The sequence below is a fragment of the Rhizophagus irregularis genome, chromosome 12 (genome assembly GCF_026210795.1).
Source record: "Rhizophagus irregularis chromosome 12, complete sequence".
Classification (NCBI taxonomy): Eukaryota; Fungi; Glomeromycota; class Glomeromycetes; order Glomerales; family Glomeraceae; genus Rhizophagus; species Rhizophagus irregularis.
In genome coordinates, this window is record NC_089440.1 from 1116546 (window position 1) to 1137008 (window position 20463).

A 20463-nucleotide genomic window follows, 5' to 3' on the forward strand; every position below is an offset into this window, starting at 1 on the left:
TTATAAAATAATTTATTGTATTAGATAATCTTAAATTTATATCTGATAATTATATACTATGTATGATAACTGGAAGATTAAAAATTTACTTATTTTAAAAGTAGATTATATAACTTATATTTAGTTTTTATCAAAATTTAATTAGATTAAAGATTAATTTGCTTAGTAATTTTAAGATTAAAATAATAATGCTTAGCAATTATAATAAAATCTTTACTTAAAACTATAAGAATTTTTTTAGAAATTTTATAAATTGTATAGTTATATACTTATATTTTAAAAAACTAGGCATTTATTTTTATTAATTATAAAAATTAAGAATTTTTTAAAGAAAAAATTTAATAAATAATACTTTTTATAATTAAACAGAATTATTTTAAAAATATAAATTAAATTAAAAATATTAAATTAATTAAAATAAATAATATTATATTTATTTTAAATATATTATTACCAGCTATAATTTTAATCTGAAATTACTTTAAAAATATAAATTATTATTTTAATATTTAATAGTTATTATTAATAATATTTATACTAAAAAACAGTTTATATAAATATTTAATTAAAAACAATTTCTGGTTAAATAGAATTATAATATTATTTAAATTAAATAACTACTAGTAGTAAATAATTTTAATAAACCTTATAGTAAAAAAAAAAAATACCGTATATATATATATATAATTAAAACAAATATACATATATAAATATAATTTTATTATAATTATTTTCATTTACAATTTTATTTACTAATTCAAATAACAAATTAACTCAAGATAGGCAAAAACTATATAAAAATACAAAAAAAAGACAGTTAATAAAATATTCTTCTATTAATTTCAAAAGACCTTTTTTTACTTACATTTCCAACTATTGCTAAAGGAATATCAAAAATATCTCTTTTGATAGTGAAACAAAAGGTACATGGCACTGGCATATCTGTGGCACTTTTTAAAATGCAAGTTGTCATAACTGATTGTCTAGAATTATCAAATGCATGAGCTGCAAACTTTTCCCAATATTCTACTGCTGATTGCTTATCCATAACCTTTAACCAATAATATAAAATTTATTTATTATTAATAATATAATAATTAAAAAGTAAATTCTTACAATACAATGATCAAAAATTATTAATAAAGCTATACCTCATATATATAAGTTGTTTTTCCAAGTAACTGGTCTTTTGACCATTGAGTCAACAAAGAAAATTCTTTTCCTACTAAAGCAATTTCTCCAGTTCTACGCCAAACCACCGTTGGTGTACCAGAAAAGCTTATTAATTTCTCAAATTCCTAATATAATGTATTATAATGAGAACAGATTATAGAAAGCAAAACTTTCAGTCTAATTAAGATAAAAATTACACACTAATATTGTTCTTTGAAAACATTTTTCCACTAAAATTAAATCTTCTTCGGTAAGATTCATTATAAGTGCAATAAATGATGGCCTGAAAGTAGCCAATGCTCTAACAATGCGTTCAATATGTTCTTTATCCATTCTGTTTCACAAAAAAAGCAATTAGTTAATTTTTCTACAAATATTTGCAATTAATATCACTCAATTCACATACCTTTCCCTTACCCACTTTACTAGATAATGGAAGCCTTCCTTATAAGGAAAAGGTTCCTTAACATTTGCATAAACATTCTCAGGCGTGTTTGAATATAATTTTCTTTTTCCAGTACTTTCTCTTTTATGGCCGGTTCCTATTGTAGAACTGCCACCATTAATATTAGCCGGCGCTGTAGCCGTAATAGGACTTGTACGCTGTTGCTGGTGTTGTTGTTGATGCTGTTGATGTAAATGTGGAGTTTGTTGTTGCAATGGATCAATCATTCCCATATCCGCAAAACTGGGATGTGAACCTATAGATTCCGAAGAAGCCGTTGATAACATATTGCTTAGGATAGAATATTCAAGATTAACTGCTTCAGAACCAAAGCCGTAATTAGCTGTCGAGAGAGGGTAACCTCCAGGAAATATTGAACTAGGGTCTACTAGGTTGCCTAAAAAGAACAAACCGAATAAATAACCGTTGAAAAAGAAACAATAAAAGATAAAATATATAAAAAAGAAATTTATGAACTGTATGATTAAGTTTTCTATAGATGGTCCATATTAATAATCTTCACGCGTTATACCCTCAACACAAATCGCGCGAAATGAACCGAAAGTTTATAAATATGCTGAACTCGTAAAATCCTTTCTATAATCTATATTGATGTTTAAAATTTCAGAAAAATTTCGAAATACTTGAGTATTTCGAAATTGATACTCACTAGCACCTGGTTGAAATCCGTTATGCATAAATACTGTTTGGTTTGGTTGTGGGCCAACTATCAGATTAATTCGCTTTAAAAATTTTTTTTTTAAAAAAAAAGTATTAGAACGGAATCAAATTATTAACAATTTAAAAAAAATTAAAAAATTTAAAAATCATATCTACCACAATCATTTATTGTTATAGGTATATGTTGTATAATGTTGCGATTTGTTGAATGATGATCGAATCAGGTTCATTGCAAACGAAATTTGGAATCAAATGTTTTAGTTGAAATATCCATCAAGTTTATAATAACTAAACAGTAAAAATAAACTAATAAACTTCACCGGTAATTTGCGCACCATCATAATTTGAATCCTGTAGATACTTTGCCTTCTTGCGAATTCCATCAGTACATGTATTTGCTAAATCTCTTTTAATGCATCGCTGACATGGTCTAGCTAAGGAAAATAGTCAAATAAAATGTTAATAAAAAGTTAAAAAAAATAATTAATCAGAAAATTTTTTCTTTAGCTCTCAAGCCTGTTTATAACTATACTCACAATCATCACAAGTCAAATGAGCCTTTTGACAATGAAAACAAGCTCTCGTTGCTTTTTTCCTTCGTATTGAAGGGCCAGTGTCATTATGTTCCGAACTTGAATGTTGTGCACTTTCAGACATTTGAAATACAAATAGTTAAGAAAAATGTAGCTTATGTAAGTAAAAAATTTTGATTTAAGACTTGTAATGAAGGCACAAATTAATTTTTTTATTTTTCATGTTTTTAGATAAGCAGCAGGTGATTGTCAGAAATTTTCCGACATTTAATAAAAAATGGGGGACGAGCCCTAAAAACATCTAAAATTGTTAAATTAAGCTAATTAAGCCGTTAAAGGTAAGTGAGGATAATCTATTAAATTCCAGCTTCCCGGTAATTTTTGTGAACCCCTGAAAAAGTTTATTTTATAAAAAATACACGGCATATCACGAAATCATTTTGTCTTCTTTATTTCTTTGAAGGCACAACAATGTTGCAAAAGTTATTTGGTTCAAAACCTACTAAGGATATAGATGATCAGAGGCATACTCGAGCATTACTGGAACCTGGCTCGTATGTATTTTGCCTAAAGGGCGATAAAATTAGTGTAAAATGTTTTTCACTGGAAACTTCTAACATAAGATTGCTGTGAAAGGATGACATTATTATTATGATAAATACTATTGGGCTATAAATAATTTTAAATAAAACATACATATCATTTTTTTTTTTAAAACGAAATAAACAGCTGGTCTCCACCAGCCCTCAATTCCAATCAAATCCGCGTCATCTTATGCCAGGATACGGGAGATAAAGCAAAATTAACATTATATGATTCGGCATATTCAATGGCTTCAAATTCTTCAGATGATCGTGATCGACTAACATCTGAACTTTCCTCTTCCTGGAGTGGAGTTGGTTTTTTTAGTGGAAATTTTCTCCAAAAGTCTAGTAGTGCAATAAATATCAAATCTAATGATCCTGTCGTTAATATGACTGGTCATCCCCCTCATCATCGCCATCATAATTTAGATAATGATAATAAAAGAAAAAGTTTTGACTCTATTAATAAATCCAGTATAAAAACTTTACCTCCTTCTATGAATCGTAGTAGTCATGCGCTTTTTTCACAAAGAAAGGTAAAATTTTGTCTAAAATACAGTTACAATTTTATATTTTATTTTATATATATGCTTATTATAATTTATAATCAGATAGCTCATAATATTGACTTAATCGGAGAAATGATGTTTGGAGCTGTTCCTTTATCTTACAAAGGGATGACAACCAAGATTCATTTTATTAAATCTCCTAAACCTCAAATATTGTTAACAAAATTATTTTCAATAAATCCTACCGATTTTGAATCAAATTCTCCTGGAAGACGTAGCTCTTTTTCCTCTATAAGTAGTGATACTTCTTTGTCATCTTCTACACAAGGTAGTATAGCTATTAATAATGAGTCACATAATTTCATAAAACAAAAGTGTGGTTCAAATCCAATATATTCTGATGATTATTCGGAATCGAGTGACGATGAATCGTTTCGTATTATTCCTACATATCCTTCTTCACTTTTTCATCATGGACCTCCAATTCTTGGTTTGAGAACGAGTGGTATTTCCATATCCTCTACATCTTCTCTCTCAACTTCGCCACGTAATAATTTTACTAACAGAAGAATGCGAAGATACAGCCAAACTAGTATGGAAAATGGCATATTTAATCCAACCCCTTTACCAGGAAGTGTTACGCGACTTGAATCATTAACTGCTCGATTAGATCCTCTAAATACTAATAGCGTACGTCACCCATCATTATAATTGAAACGTAGGTGTGTTCTACATTCTTTTTAAATTAACAATAAAATATTTTATTTTATAAATCGATTTCTAGTTAAGTTTGAAGCATCCTACGCGTTCTATGATGTACGCCATTGGAGTTGTTATAACATTAGAAGATAATGCGATATTAGAAGAATTTATTTTTTCACATTTCGCTTTATTAGAAAACAGATTACACCAACTTCATTCTACAGCTTTTAGATTACTTTGTCATCTATTAAAAAAATCACCAACATCATCTTCTATTAATGGGCCCAATTCGGTAAATCAATTTACAATATTCCTTTTTATTATTAAAATATACCGTAATAATCTTGTATTAAATTAATTTTTATAATTTTTTCTTCTCACTTAACATTACTAGATATTTAATCCGTCGAATAAAAGATTTTCGGCAACATCTCTTCCTTCGTTAATGCTCCAAAACGAATCAATCTGGTTGGAAGCTGTTATGCGATTTAAGACGTCACTGTGCCAATTGTATGGTACTCCGCGAATTCAGGTATCAATGACATAAGAAAAGAATTCACCAACCACTACGAAATAACTCCTTGGAAAATGTTGCTTCACTTACCTAAAATGTGCACGCTTTGCTAAAAAATTTTGCGTCGCACAAGTAAAGGTGGCAACAACTAACTCCTTAATCATCCCTTACAAAAACTTTGCGCAAGGAGCCTTTGTGGTTAAACATGTCGACATTTCCGCAACAAAGGAGTAAACTTGCGAAAAGCCTGTTGAATGAACTGACTTTTTTGTTGGAAAATTTTGACAATAAGAAATCGAATTTGTATCCTTTTTTTTTTAGAAATATTAATTTATTCATTCCTCTTTATATTTAAGTATTCTTAATTTTAGAATTATTTCATAAAAATTTAGTTTTATTTCTACACTGATATCCAGCGTTTTAATGTACCATCTTGCATGGGTTCCTACTGTAGCTCCAACTTCGGATTTCGAGGAACGGGTAACTTTATATATTTTATTAATGGGTTTGTTTCTTTTTTTTTAAAAAAAAAAAACTTTAGATAATTGCTTCTTTATTAATAGAATGGGAAGAATTTATTTTATGATCCGCTTTGGGCACAATTAGGGTATTTTTTTCTTTGAAAGTCCCTATATAATGGTTTAAAGTAATTAATACAAGATGCTACGCTGAATATTATTATTTTCTTTACATTTAGGGACTTGTATGGTTGTATAGGTACACCTTCAATAATGAGCCGGACCATCATTGTTGGTAAAGATGTAAATACAGTCCGTCGTATCTTATTTGTATTAAGTTACTTTATTCGGTGTAATGAAGTATATGAAAGGATGGAACATATGACTCCTATAGAAAGCCAATTTGAAGAACGAAAGAAAGCTTGGATGAAATGTGAAAATAACTTACAAGATAATGTTAGTTCACACATTTCTTCTCTCGAAGACACGACACAAAAATTATCATCATCTTCAGAGAAAGTGGTCAAAATTGTCGACAATTTATCTAAAAATGCTGAGAATAGTTATAAAACCAAACTTTTGAATGTGAGTAATACTCAGCAGGTTACGGATTTCACTGAAAACTTCTTAGAAGTTCCGATGCCAAGGTAAATATATTTCTAATGCATTTATTTTGACTTATATTCAAAAATTTCATCGCGTATTATATATCAGATCACAAGATTCTTCTATAATACCGGACGTATTACCTGAAGATACTCATAATGAGAGTGATGACCCATCCAGTAAAAAACTTCCATATCGAGCGGATGAACTATTTGTAAAATCATATGGAAGGTCACTTATGGCTGGTTATTGTGACACATACATGTCTGATTTTGTATTGATGGGTCTTCCTAGTCTTGACGAATCTCAGGAATCCTTGGACATTGACTTAAAGAATTCTCTACTGGTAAAGCCTTTATCCTCTATAGACAAAAGAATCAAGAAGAATTAATATATGCATATATATCTTTTAGATGCAACCATTATCTTCTCAAGACACAATTTCAAAATCTGTATGTATTTTAGGAGAATTGGACAGATTGTAAGTAATATTACATAATTCTTTGGTTGCGCACATATTGGAAAATTTTTAACAACATACACTTAATACAATTAAGGAATTGTGCAATTTTGGGCTATAGAACAGTTACAGTCGATGATCATATTTTTGCTCCACTTCATACATCAGATTACATATGCTCTATGTTACACCGCTGTAAAGACTTGTATATAACTATTGGAATGCCTGCAGAATCCGTAAGTAAATGTTTTAATGAATTCCCAATACTTATAGTTTGCTGACACTATCATATTTCTAGTGTCTTGAATATATAGAAGATCATTTGAGAATTTTATATTATAAGGCTGTGATGTACAAGAAATTATTTGCGTCTTCAATTCCGACATCAACCGCTACAGGAACTTCTCCTTCAATAGCATCACCATCAATTTATACACCACCTTCATCAGATGACAACGTTCCGTTGGATATGTTAGACACTATAGGTTTACAAGAATCGGACATCCCTTTGGTGAAAGCCATTAATTCAACTTTCTGATTTTGTACCTTTTTTTCATTTCATTTTCTTTCATTTATATTTGATCGCATTACACGTGATTACATAATTTAAGTTTGATCATATTTTTGTACGTCATCTTGATACGAGTCCATGAGTGGCAACATTATCTATGGGAAAATTCATGCAAAAAACAATATTATCCAAATTATACTACTAATGGTTAATATATCGTAAATATATCGTAATCAGTATAATGAAAATTATGCGAAAGTTAAATTTGATATGAGCGATCAAATTGAATTTTCTTATCATACAAAATAAATTAATACAAGAACTTAATCATATATATTCATTTAAATAAATTTTTTTTCCGTTCGTCATAGTGAAAATCAAATAAAAAAAATTTAATTTATTCTCTTTTTTTAAGGTATTTACGTTATTTTTCTTAAAAACGCGTCGATTTAAGGGCGCAGCTGATACAAAGGCACAAACTCAACTTTCGTTTTTCTTTTAGTAAAAGTTCGCTGAATACTTATAATGATAAGTGCACTTTCTTTTCACCCAGATCAAAACTTTGACCCAGCTTCCACGGATGTAATGATGAATATAAACAGTAATGGTCCAAGTTTTACTGAAGAAAACCACCATTATTTTTCATTATATCAAAATCAACATGAATTTGTAAATCAAGACATAAAAAGTAGTATTGGTTTAAACGCAACTTCATCTGAACAATCGCCCATCGTCTTGAACGGTCATCTTTATCACTATCCGCCTCTTTATCGTCAAGTGAAACGTCGCCGTCGCCTCACCGAAGAAGAGACAAATGTATTGAATAGTATTTTTGAGAATATACAAAAACCTGATGCAACAACACGTGCTCAATTAGCTCAAAAACTAAATATGTCCTCACGTGCAATTCAAGTTTGGTTTCAAAATCGTAGAGCGAAAGTCAAAAGAGATGCGTTGGAATCAAAAAATGCCGCAAAAAATAATATATCAAAAAAATTAACTTTGGTTGCAGATTATTGCACAGAAAATATGAGTCAGCATCTTTCTTCTTTAACACTTTCACCTCTTCTAAATACTTCGACATCACTCCATAATTCAACTCCAAAGCACTTTGTTAGCAATTGTGCAAATTTGTTCAGGACATCAGAAACTGCGCCAAGTTTGGCTGTTGCATTAACTACTGATCTTTGCACTTCACTTGAAGAACGAAAATTTTCAAACAGAAATTTCGTTAATCCTTATGTTTCGCAATTTATTCATTTAAACAAAAATGAAAATGATAATAACGAATTAATTCAATGCGAAAAAAGTGGTTGCTATTGGAATACTTCTAATTTGAAAACTGTAGAAATTGACGATCCATCTGCTTGCGATCCCGGTTGTGGGCAAAGTAAATTTTTATCTTTGTTAACTATTTTTATTTACTTTAATTAATTTAATTTAATTTATTTTTATTATTTTTTTTTTTTAAAAAAAGAATTTGAAGTTCTACCTTTACTAGCATCACCGTATTTTCCCGAACAATCCCTTAATAACTTTTTTCAAATTGCACAAGATGATTCCTTCCGTTATAATTTCTCAGGGCCTTTGGGAATTGTAACTCCCTCACCAAATAGTAATATGGTTAATCTTTTAAACATGTCAAACACTTTAAACACTGGTTATCCAATGAATATTAAACAAATTTCTACATGGCTTTTGGACACTTCACAAAAGGTTACTTCTAATATATTCGAATCTAATACACAGGCCCAAAATGATCGGCATTTACCTTAGTCTATAATATCCAACCTGAAAATGGGCAGCAGTACTGTCTTTAAACGATTATCTCAACAAAGTTCCTTCCATGAAATGTTAATAATGCAACTAATGGTTATAACTCTTTCTCTTTCCTTGTCTAAAAATGTTCAAAATGATGAAAAATGAGTGAGAATTGATTAATGGAACGATATAGAAAATGGTTCAAAGAGGTGGTTTATGAATGATAAAATCAAATTTTTCCTATCAGGCCGTCTACTGAATACTTCGAAACTAACCTGGATTAATTCATGTCATGTATATTTTATGTTATGATTATCTTAATCTTTCGTACATTTTTAATATTATATTTGAAAACTACGGACATTACTTTATATCTTTTTATATTATGTTATAATCAACCTTTTTTAGCTTTAATAAAGCCACTTTATCGTATGCCGTGAAAGAAAAATATCGGCGATATATTTTATAATTAAATATTGACGTTTTAATGACTATACAAATTGACAAAACCTATCTCCGTTCCAATCGAGATGAACAAATATTCCGAGCTAAAATTCGGTTTCGCGTTTTTCAGAAGGTTACACAATCAATATTTTAGTCACGTGAATATGTAACTAAGTTCAGGCGTTCAGCACAATACAAAAAATTTCATAATAATAAGCGAAATCATTAATTCGTTAGTCAACTGTCTACTAATCCACCTTTTTTGTCTCTTCTATACAAACTAAAAAATGTCCTATAGTTCTAATTACGGTGCTCCAGGTGTTCCTGCTCCTCCAGGAACATTGTATAATACAGCTAACTCCACTTCTACTTATAATGGTAGTAGTACGGCTCCACCGTCGTCTTCAACTTATGGCAACGGTGGATCATCCTATACGAGTGGTACTTATAAGAATTCTTCTAGTTATAATTCTTCATCTTATTCTTCGTCTTCAAGATATGGAAACGATCGTGGTGTAGATCGTTCTTATGATGATCGTAGTCGAAGAGATCGTAAGGAGTAAGTTCTATTTTATTCAACTTTACTCTTTTACTATGGTTCATATTCAAAACGAGCATTCTGAATTTTTATACAATTAAGAAATTTATTACCTTTATTATTGTTAAAATTTTCATTAGACGAAATGTATTTTTCAATAGTTTGGTCCTGCTTATATTTAATTGCTGAGAATTAAACTATTATATTTCTTGTCTTTATTATTCTCTACCTGTTCATAATAGATATGATACTCGCAGCTCTAGTTATCGAGACCGTAGTCCAACCTATGATAGTTATGGAGGTCGAGACCGTTATACGTCATCGAGCTATCGTCCGGGAGGAAGTAATTCCTATTCAAATGATCGTATGTCAAACCTCGGATCGGGTTTGGTTAAGCAGGAGTGGGATTTCTCTAAACTTCATAAATTCGAAAAGAATTTTTATCGTGAACATCCGAATGTCGTTTCACGATCGATGATCGAAGTAGAGGAGTACCGTAAATTTCATGACATGAAAGTCTTTGGTCGTGACATTCCTAAACCAGTAGAGACTTTTGAAGAGGCTAATTTTCCAGGTATTTTTCGTTTAAACCTTTGGAATAAATATTTTTAGAATAATAACGGTTATAAATTTCTTTTTTTATTTTAGCTTATGTTTTGAAAGAGGTTTTAGATCTTGGATTTAAAGCTCCCACACCGATTCAATCTCAAGGATGGCCAATGGCACTTTCTGGACGTGATGTTGTAGGTATAGCTGAAACTGGATCTGGTAAAACTTTAGCTTATTGTTTACCGGCAATCGTGCATATCAATGCTCAACCATTTCTTGAACCTGGCGATGGTCCAATTGTTTTGATTCTTGCTCCTACACGTGAGTTGGCTGTGCAAATCCAGCAAGAGTGTACAAAATTTGGCAAATCTTCAAAGATCAAGAATACCTGTGTATATGGTGGTGTGCCTAAAGGACCTCAGTCTCGTGAATTGTCACAGGGTGTTGAAATTTGCATAGCAACACCTGGTCGCTTAATAGATATGTTAGAATCTAGACGAACAAATCTTCGTCGAGTTACTTACCTTGTTCTAGATGAAGCGGATCGCATGTTAGATATGGGATTTGAACCTCAAATTCGTAAGATAGTTGACCAAATTCGGCCAGATAGACAAACACTTATGTGGAGTGCAACTTGGCCAAAAGAAGTTAAAAAACTTGCCGAAGATTATCTTCACGATTTTATTCAGGTGAACATTGGTTCATTGGATTTATCGGCAAGTCATAATATCACGCAGATAGTCGAAGTTTGTGCAGAATATGAGAAGAGGGCAAAGTAAATATCAATTATGATACTTATTATTTGTTTATATTTATTGACTTTACCTTCTTTTTAATTATAGATTGGTCAAACATCTCGAAAGAATTATGGATCAAAAAGATAATAAAACGTTGATCTTCACTGGAACCAAGCGCACGGCGGACGAAATTACTAAATATTTACGTCAAGATGGTTGGCCAGCGCTTGCAATTCATGGCGACAAGGCTCAGAGTGAACGTGACTGGGTTTTAAGTGAATTTCGAAGTGGAAAATCTCCAATTATGGTTGCTACTGATGTTGCATCTAGAGGAATTGGTATGATTTATTAACTATATTTTTGCAGTTTTTAGTTGTTTTAACGATTTCTTGCCCTTTCTCGTAAGTATGTAGGTCCCCCCATAAAAATGCCAGCAGTAGCCGCGGGCAGAAAGTGTAAATCGAATAACGCGCTCACAATTATAAAATACACAATAAGAGTTTATAATATTAAAAGTGTAACAAATGAAAAAAAAATGATATAATTATGATATAATTAAGATTATGATTTCAAATAACCATACAAATGCCACAAAACACGAAGAAATTCCGTCTCTTGGCTAGTTGTCACCGGGTCCTGTTTGGTCTTTTACAGAGTGCCCTTATTTTGGATTGAGCTCTGGCTGATTCAATAGCTTAAATGTTTCCTCACATATTTTCTAGTCAGCTGGCTAGGAGAAAAACTATCAAATTTTGATGGAAACTTATGACAAAACTAGCTCAGGCGGTTTTTTGAAGTGCTAAATTTGATTGAGGGATTTCATGCCGTCTTTCTTTGACATAAAAGAAGCGTCATGTTGTGTTGTGTTGTCCCTTACCCGTGATACTTTCTTTACTTGCCTGCCGCTGCTCTTCGATTCTGGCATTGGGACTTACATATCCTTTTATTATATATATATATATTTTTTTTTCTCTCTCTCTCTCTCTGTGTCTGTCTGTCTGTCTGTTTTATTTTTTATTTGAATTGTTTTGTACGTTACCGTATAATCAAAATTGCACGGATTGCTATATGCATATCTACATAATTGTGGGTCGATAGAGTGCCCTTGATAGATAGCAGGATTCTCTGATTTATTTGATTTGCTCACAATATTTTTTTGGACTTCAGACGTTAAAGATGTTAAGCTTGTTATCAATTATGATTTTCCTACTAATGTAGAGGTAGGAATTACTTTCTACGATCATTTTTTCTTTTTCGATATAGAATCTGATTTAATTGTTTATTTTTATTTATTACAGGATTATGTTCATCGTATTGGACGAACAGGGCGTGGTGGTGCAAAAGGCTCTGCTACAACGTTCTTCACAATGGATAATGCTAAACAAGCTAAAGATTTGGTGAATATATTACGCGAAGCTAACCAAGAAGTAGATCCAAAGTTGGCAGATTTAGCAAAAATTGCTGCTGCCAACGTTAATAGTGGTAAGTTTACAATATTTGTTTAATTCGTGACAAAAAAGATTTAACAATAACGATTCACTTTTGAAATAGGACGAGGAAGGTATAGTGGACGTTATACTAACACCAGTAGTCGCTCTCGTTGGTAATAATTCTTGATTTCTGCGAATTGTAATAAGCTTGAAAGGAAGATGTAATACGAAAATTTGATTAAGTGGTTACATAGTAATGTTTATAACAAATGCACATGAGTTTAACTATATTATATAATTAGAAGTAATCATACAAAATCAATAAATAAAAAATTAAATCCAAATGAGATAAATTTGTATAATTAATTAATAATATCAAAATTCAGGCTTTTAATAGTACTTAGTAGGTTTATTTTATTATAAAAATTACAAAAAATAAATTAAACCTATTCTTCGAACGGTTCACCATTTGCAGTTTTCCAGGCCTTTTTCAATATATATAAACCCTCAATATTTTCTAAAGTAAACCCTTTCCTCTTGACCCACCCATGGTCAACAGTAACAATAATACATAAGTCATGCCCTTTCCATCTTCCTAGATCTTTTGCCCACTATATCAAAAATGAAGGAATTAGGTTGGTTAATAAATTTAAACTATTAAAACGTGTGTATATAATATATATATATTTACCCAAAGATCTATTGAACCGGCTCCCCTTCATAAGGTGTTGGTGTTATATGTAAATTAGATGACTTGATGTAAGAAAATTAATTATTTTGTTAAATTATAATTGCTTACCATTTTTGATACGACATATCGGACAAATTTGCTTCTTTATCAGTTTGAATGTTTTTAATACTAGTCATTGGAATAGATTTATCTTTCCCGTCAGGAATATAATAGTTAAAAATATATAGATAAGTCTTCGTGATAGCAATGTATTTATCTCTATATAAGAGAGGTTCGTCATCCATTTTACGCCATTTAACTTTAACATCTGCATAATGGTCTACAAACTCTGGAGGAATGGGAAGTTCTTCTTCTTGTGTATCATTAGCCACTTCATTTTGTTCATTCCTATGATCACTTTCGAGTTGAGTTTCAGCAGTTTTGTTTTCGTCTAATGTTACAGGTTCTGAAAGAGGATTTTTCCGTGCGAATCCAGGACTATCAGGTGGGGAAGATGTATCAATGGATCCTGTTGTTGAGCTCGAATCATTGCGTTTAGGTTTGAAACCAAATGGCATTTTTTAAAGTTCATTTTGCTGTAATAATAAATTTTAGTATGTAAGTTGGATTGAATTAACTGAAAATAACGTGATCGACTGATCAGATATCAAAAATTTTATTAATTAAAAATTTCATTAAAACCTATATATATTATTCCTTTTTTTTTAATTGGCTTGTCACCTGCCAAACCAAAATAATAATTATTCCAAACAATATACACTATATACTAAATAATTTTTTTGCTTATATCTACAATTAAATTTCGGTTTATAATTTATATTTAACCGAAAAAAAAATTATGAATAAAATATACAAAGGCGGCTTAAATTACCACCATAAATTTTTATATTTCTACTATTTGCTATCTACTTTTTTTTACATTACATTTCAACAGAATTAATCTTGATTCACCACCGATTGTTTATTCCATTGTCCTTTTCTACTAATTATTTGCAAAATTTTTAATTTCTACTTTAAAAACTTTTCCCCTCTTTTTAAAAAAGAAAATTTTAATAATAATATTTTTTTGCCCACCGCCCTCCCTTCATCTGCTTTACTGCGAAACTGCTTAAGACGATCCAGCTGAGGCATCTGCAGCTTCCATCTTGCGATACAAGTCGATTAATTTTTCTGCTCCGATTTCTCGAGGCCAAAAATACGTCACAAATTGCCACAAATTAAATTGCCATCGAGGTTTCTCAGCAGCTAGCTTAGTGGAGAGGATTTCTCCAATTCTCGCACCAATAACTTTTAGCGACTCCCTGATAAGTCGAGCCTTCTCTTTTCCAGTATATTGACTCGACTCCTATAAGTATATAAAAAATCCAAGTTAATTTAGTTATTAAAAACGATGAATGAAAGAGAAAATTTACCTTCTTAAGCCACTGAAGATTATCCTTGACTGGGCGCAGAAGCTCTTTGCACTCTCTGTCATTTGGTGCTTGAGTGTCCTCTTCCCCCAAATTGACAGTCGGTTTTGCCACCTTCTTTCCCTTAGTGGGAGCGACATCACGAGAAGTGGACGGTCCTGCCTCATCCCCGCGAGAGCCAGAACGAATTCGAAGTCGTCTCTATTAAGTAAAACAATTCTTATAGTTAATTTTTTTATTAAGCTAAAATTCTTAAAACTTTTAAAATTACCCGCTCCTCTTCATCATCATCTATTTCCCGAACTACTTTCAGTAAATATTCAGCCCTTCGGACGACCTTTGCCGTTAGAGCTGTCCGTTGGGCTCCTTCACCCTCGTCAATGGGGAGCTTATCCGTCAGACCCAAGTCCTTGTCTCCACGAATAGCTTTCCAATTACCAAAACCGTGTTTATAAATTCCAGCTACAAGAGAATTATCCTCAGTTTGGTTCCAATCGGAAAACCAATTTGTGACAGGTTTCGTAGGTATTGTAATCCTAAATCTCACGGGATCTGCTATACCTTTTTTTTTTTAAAAAAAAAAGTGAATTACTAATTAAGATCCGACGAATGAATAAAATATTACCGGTATTTACCTCTCATTTTTTCGTGCAAACTTCTGAGGTCAGCAACGCGTTGAATTAGTGCACCTGCGTTAATTTTATCTACGTCGCGATATGTGGCTTGTATTGCTTTGCCACGAGGATTGGCAAGGTTAGCATCATTTGATCCCTCGTGGTCTTCAACAGCTTTTTTACACGTTAGATATAAATCATCATAGGCTGCAAGTAGCAGTTGCTGATCCTTTTCTTGTAAGCTAGCTTCGTCTACTACTTCTTCATAACGTTGATGGATATCACCAAACTTCATAATGCCTTTTATCAAGGCTCGTATATCCTTCGGTGTCATTTCACGTGAGGAACTTGATGATGACACAGCAGTCTTTTGTCTTTTTGATGTTTTTATTAGCTCGTCATCGTCGTCTGAATCTTTATGTTTCCGGCTCGATTTTGATCTCTTTTGAATATTACGGTCGTCATCATGTTCAGATGATGAATGTTTGTAACGTTTACCGTTTGATCTCTTTCCGTTCGTGTTATCACCTTTTTTTTTACGTGAACGTGATTTCTTCTTCACACGACCATCATCGGAGTCTGAGTTGGAATCACCTATGGCTTCATCTCCTGAATGTTCATCACCTGAATCTACCTTTCGCTTATGCTTAGACTTTTTGGGACGAACTTCGTCGTCGTCATTCACCTTTTTCTTCTTTCGATTTTTTTGCTTCTTCTTACGATTAGCTTTTTTCTTTTGATGTTCCTCGTCATCTGAATCGATTAAATTAGTTCCATCTTGAATTATAGTTTTGCGCTTCGGTCCTTTATTGTCATACCCATCTAGCTCTTCGGATTGAGCAAGTTCTGCAGCGGCCTGTGCCATACGTTCTCTCTCTTCTTGAGGAATGATATCTTCCCAACTCATATCACCATCACCAAAGTCAGCCACTTGGAATTGTTTTAAAAATTCTTCACCACCAAGACTACTGCTTGACTGATCTCCAACGGTATCGTGAGTTTCAGCTCGAGCCAATATATCATCTAAGTCAAGATCATCAAGTTTTTTAGCGCCCTCATCTTTGAACATATTTTGAGCACCAAACTTGAGAATTACTGACAATTCTTCCCGACTGAAATTATCTGAAGGTTTTGAACTCTTCGGATTCTTTTGTAAAATACTCTTCCCAGAAGTATCCATCTGTTTAATTATACAGTATTCGAGGACCATCTTACGTTTGGCACGGTCGAGTACGCTTTCTTCAATTGTGTCCTTTGATACGAATCGATAGACATTCACGTGATTCTTTTGTCCAATACGATGTGCTCTGGCCATCGCTTGAAGATCGTTTTGTGGATTCCAGTCAGAATCGAAAATAATAACGGTATCTGCTGTATTAAGATTGATACCTAAACCACCAGCACGTGTCGACAGCAAAAAAACAAAATCTAGTGAATTTGGAGCGTTAAATTGTTCAATAGCCTTTTTACGAGCTTCTGATGGAACGCTTCCATCTAACCGTTGATGCTGATAACCACGTAATTTAAGATAGTCTGTTAGAATATCCAACATTCGAACCATTTGAGAGAAAATCAGAACTCGGTGATTGGATTCTCTCAATCTTGTTAATAATTTATCCAAAAGTACCATCTTTCCACTGTTTGTAACAAGACCACGTAATTGATCTTCGTTACGGATTGTACGAGGTTCAGCATTTGGGAATAAGAATGGATGGTTACTTGCCTTCTTCAATTCGACTGCAATGTTCAAAAGACTCATTTGAGAAGAGCCAGTGACACCTTCATTCAAAACATCAAAATTTTTCGTAAGGATGTTCTTATAATAGTGCATTTGTAAGGGGGATAAACCAACTCTGAGGATCCTTTCAGTTTTCTGCGGTAATGACTTTTCAACATCCTTTTTAAGACGTCTAAGCATATATGGTTCAAGACTTTTATGTAGTCTGCGGATCTTGGATTCTTGTTCTGCATCAGGTGCTTCAATATCAATTTCAGCAATAATCTCATCAAAATCTGGCATCAAAAAATTTACTAACGAGCACAACTCTTTGACTGAATTTTGCAAAGGTGTTCCCGTTATTAATAAACGATTTGCAGTATTAAATGTTGATAATACTTCATGAAGCTGGGATTCACTATTTTTTAAGCGATGAGCTTCATCCACCGCCAAGTACTGCCATTTTATACTTCCGAGCTCTTGACGATCCTTTAAAATGAATTCGTATGTTGTCACTAGAGCGTTAAACTTTGGTCGTTTTATCCCTGAGGTTGAAGGACAAGAGAATTCATGCTCGCGGATAACTTCTCGACTCTGTGAATTTCCAGTATATATGATAACATTAAGGTCAGGTGCCCATGTCTGAAATTCATTTTGCCAAGATCCAATTGTTGATAAAGGTACAACAACCAAAAAAGGTCCATATTGTTCCATTGAATGGTAGAGATATGAAAGGAACGAAATCGTTTGGACTGTTTTACCGAGACCCATCTGCGATCATAATATTAAATGATTAAAAAAAATTACAATAATAGAAGTATGAAACAAATAAAAATTGATACCAAAAACCTATATGCACCTCATCAGCAAGTATACCGTTACAATTTTTAGACCATAAATGAGCAAGCCAATTCAATCCAGTAAGCTGAAAATCTCGAAGCTCACCCCCCACCAGATAACTAGGTTGTGATGTTAAAGGTTTAAATGACGGTCGGTTCTTGCATATTCTGCTTTTGTGAGGAACCCGTGTGTTATTATTTCGATTATTGAAAGCAATGATGTCAGATTGAAAATCGTTCTTTATAATTTCATTTTCAGCTGATTCCCAAGTACAATCTTGGTAGGGAAGACGTTTGAACTTGCATAAATATTCGGTGGTTGAATTCTCGGGCGAGGTTTTCACTGCTATGATTCGTTCGACAGTCTTATAATCTTTTAATATATCTCTGGCCATTTCCATCTTGACGTCAATTGTTTCTTTATCTTCTGGGCTTTCCAGCAATGCTCGCTGTTCAGCTAAGTAATTCTTGATATAGTTTTCCAATTTCTTAAATCCTTTTAAACCACGAAGATTTTCGTAAGTTTCCCACGTATTATGCAAATGACTCCAACCTTTCCATTTGATATAGAATTCCATATTTGTTTTTGGATCCGGTTGTTCATCATTTCCTTATTTTTTAAAAAAAATATTATAAATAAATTAACATGAAATTGTTACTAATTTATTATAACGATGGTAACATACCTATTCCTTCTATCTTCCTAACATCATGAATGCTTTCGATTACATTTTCGTCTAAATAACAATAAAGCACAAAGATATAAAACAAAACTATGTTAACATGGTTGAAAAATATAATCGTCTTCACCTTCTTCTAGTTGGGCGTATTCATCAATTTGTATATCATCCTCATAAGCTTCGAACCCAAGTCGTTTATCAATTTCGTCTTCGTTATAACTCGTGATTGTTCGGGCACGTCTGGAATATCGTTTTTCCATAACAAAGTCATTAGCATCAAGGAATGTATTCTTTTTTTGTCTTGATGATGTTGATGTTGAAGTCTTCTTTGAGGAATGCCATTCTGGATCATCTGTGTCATTTGCGGACGAAGTGTCTTTATTCGTCTGAGATGATGAAGCGAAGATACTATCTTCATCGTTTGTATTAGAGGCAGAATTGTCCCAATCTATTAATAGAAAGATAAGAAGTTATGACTTGAAAAGAACGATCAAAGTTTATGACTAGCAAACAAAGAATGTGACTTGATTAATATGCGATATCTGAAATGCTTACTTTGAGATTTTGAAGTTTTTGATTTTTTCTTTGGTACAACTTTCTTGCCGGCCATTCCGATCTTCTTACGTTTTCTTGAAGTAGTAGAAGATCCAAGCTCATCACCATCAGTATCTTCTTCTGAGGAAGAAGGTAACTAAAATATATAATATGTAAGAATAAAGAACATTAATGAATGTTCTAAATAACAATAAACACATAAATAACATAAGTATTCATCGCACTTTGTAACTGACGGCACGAGTAGTAGTAGCCGTGCGCCGAGATCTACGCAGGCCGTATAACTCAGGGTCGAGTCCCGCGAGTCCCATAAATTCTGAACCTAAAGGAGAAATATTATAAAGAAATATGAAGAAATATAAGTTAGTAAAGAAACCAACTCATTTTGTCGACCGTTTTAAAAGATTCTAAATTTCTAACGTTCTAACAAAATGTTAGGTAAAGCAAAATATTGGAGATAAAAACAAGGGTATTTGCGCGCTTTAAAGAAAAAGAAGATGAAGCACACGTGTAAAATCTTTAAAAGGGTCAAAATATAGATTTATAGAAGCAAATAATAGTAAAAAACACGATAAAAACAAAATTTTGAAGAGGTTGTGTCACATTTAGATCAGTAATCTTGAAGATGGTGACGAAGATGATCGAACAGGAAAAGAGGTAAGTGTTGAAAAGAAAGAAATATAAAATGTAATAAATAAAAACTAGTCACCATAGTGTGTAAAAAAAATTGTGGAAATTAAAAATATTCTCAAAAAAAAAATTCGAAAAATAGTTGTTTTGAAGTGGCATGATTAGAAAAAGGTAAAGTTAAAAATAGATTAACGATTTTTGAAAAAAAAAATAAGGAAAAAGAAATGGATGAAAGGGATATAAAAAGAAAGGTATGGGTGGGATATAACTGGGTTATGTTTATTGAAGCTTATTACAGTAAACTACTTTACGTGGTATAATATTAATAATAAAACAAGTATAGAACAAAATTTTTGATCTCTCAGTGTATAAGTTTTTAATGAATGAAACAGTAGGTCCAGAGTAGTGAGGCTTTATTCAGTCGTTTATATAGTTTCTTGATACATACCTGCCATCTTTGACGAGATTCAGAAGACAAAGAGTATATAAAGACTTTTAATTAAGCTTTTTGAGAGTTTAATTACTTTGTAATATATAGAGAGGTATTATTTGAGAACACTATGACGGTTGTGTGGTGATAACTGTCACGGTAAAAGAAATCTAAGGAAATCCTATTAGAATTTCAGATTGACAACCTATTTATTCAGGTTTCAAATTTCTGATTTTTTATCGGGTATGTTTTTTCACTGGTAT

The 20463-nt window shown here is 32.0% G+C and overlaps 6 protein-coding genes across 7 annotated transcripts; 3 read left to right on the top strand and 3 right to left on the bottom strand.

Annotated features, from left to right (window-relative positions):
- Positions 1–534: 534 nt before the first annotated feature.
- Positions 535–3065, bottom strand: OCT59_003791 (uncharacterized protein). Its single transcript, XM_025314579.2, has 8 exons — positions 2836–3065; positions 2635–2733; positions 2289–2345; positions 1580–2015; positions 1375–1507; positions 1152–1298; positions 866–1051; positions 535–790 (listed from the first exon to the last, which is right to left on the bottom strand). Exons 1-8 carry the CDS (start codon positions 2954–2956, stop codon positions 770–772), a joined length of 1200 nt encoding a protein of 399 aa, XP_025184993.1. The 5' UTR covers positions 2957–3065; the 3' UTR covers positions 535–769.
- Positions 3066–3266: 201 nt separating this feature from the next.
- On the top strand, positions 3267–7203 carry OCT59_003792 (uncharacterized protein; the record flags this gene model as incomplete). The annotated part of the gene is made up of 13 exons (XM_066147877.1): positions 3267–3386; positions 3562–3952; positions 4028–4615; positions 4710–4919; positions 5022–5159; positions 5329–5444; positions 5534–5621; positions 5705–5748; positions 5839–6246; positions 6314–6551; positions 6619–6686; positions 6763–6901; positions 6964–7203. Exons 1-13 carry the CDS (start codon positions 3304–3306, stop codon positions 7201–7203), a joined length of 2751 nt encoding a protein of 916 aa, XP_065996534.1. The 5' UTR covers positions 3267–3303.
- A 498-nt stretch (positions 7204–7701) lies between these two features.
- Positions 7702–8952, top strand: OCT59_003793 (uncharacterized protein; the record flags this gene model as incomplete). Its single annotated transcript, XM_025310203.1, has 2 exons — positions 7702–8566; positions 8654–8952. 2 exons carry the CDS (start codon positions 7702–7704, stop codon positions 8950–8952), a joined length of 1164 nt encoding a protein of 387 aa, XP_025184991.1.
- Positions 8953–9668: 716 nt separating this feature from the next.
- On the top strand, positions 9669–12976 carry OCT59_003794 (ATP-dependent RNA helicase dbp2; the record flags this gene model as incomplete). The annotated part of the gene is made up of 8 exons (XM_066147878.1): positions 9669–9940; positions 10162–10493; positions 10568–11243; positions 11311–11543; positions 11619–11660; positions 12373–12425; positions 12504–12687; positions 12757–12976. The coding sequence occupies 8 exons, from the start codon at positions 9669–9671 to the stop codon at positions 12810–12812; spliced, it is 1848 nt and encodes a 615-aa protein (XP_065996535.1). The 3' UTR covers positions 12813–12976.
- A 20-nt stretch (positions 12977–12996) lies between these two features.
- Positions 12997–13895, bottom strand: OCT59_003795 (uncharacterized protein). Of its 2 annotated transcripts, XM_025314576.2 has the most exons (3): positions 13435–13895; positions 13327–13351; positions 12997–13246 (listed from the first exon to the last, which is right to left on the bottom strand). In XM_025314576.2, the coding sequence occupies exons 1-3, from the start codon at positions 13881–13883 to the stop codon at positions 13082–13084; spliced, it is 639 nt and encodes a 212-aa protein (XP_025184989.1). In that variant the 5' UTR covers positions 13884–13895; the 3' UTR covers positions 12997–13081. The 2 variants fall into 2 exon arrangements, with proteins under 2 accessions (XP_025184989.1, XP_065996536.1); XM_066147879.1 differs by having other exon boundaries at positions 13327–13895.
- Positions 13896–14434: 539 nt separating this feature from the next.
- On the bottom strand, positions 14435–20346 carry OCT59_003796 (uncharacterized protein; the record flags this gene model as incomplete). The annotated part of the gene is made up of 10 exons (XM_025314575.2): positions 20219–20346; positions 19365–19462; positions 19141–19276; positions 18716–19033; positions 18592–18642; positions 17926–18515; positions 15371–17837; positions 15007–15296; positions 14739–14936; positions 14435–14671 (listed from the first exon to the last, which is right to left on the bottom strand). Exons 1-10 carry the CDS (start codon positions 20223–20225, stop codon positions 14435–14437), a joined length of 4392 nt encoding a protein of 1463 aa, XP_025184988.1. The 5' UTR covers positions 20226–20346.
- Between the last annotated feature and the right edge of the window lie 117 nt (positions 20347–20463).

What these genes read in the sequence shown, in the direction of transcription:
- OCT59_003791 (XM_025314579.2), bottom strand. Translation starts at nt 2,956, where the DNA reads ATGTCTGAAAGTGCACAACATTCAAGTTCGGAACATAATGACACTGGC. An exon ending in TCATTTGACTTGTGATGATT is followed by an intron (nt 2,734 to 2,835) that starts GTGAGTATAGTT and finishes TATTTTCCTTAG; the next exon opens with CTAGACCATGTCAGCGATGC. An exon ending in GTAAAGTGGGTAAGGGAAAG is followed by an intron (nt 1,508 to 1,579) that starts GTATGTGAATTG and finishes TTTGTGAAACAG; the next exon opens with AATGGATAAAGAACATATTG.
- OCT59_003795 (XM_025314576.2), bottom strand. Translation starts at nt 13,883, where the DNA reads ATGCCATTTGGTTTCAAACCTAAACGCAATGATTCGAGCTCAACAACA. An exon ending in GATATGTCGTATCAAAAATG is followed by an intron (nt 13,352 to 13,434) that starts GTAAGCAATTAT and finishes CACCTTATGAAG; the next exon opens with GGGAGCCGGTTCAATAGATC. An exon ending in CCGGTTCAATAGATCTTTGG is followed by an intron (nt 13,247 to 13,326) that starts GTAAATATATAT and finishes TTTTTGATATAG; the next exon opens with TGGGCAAAAGATCTAGGAAG.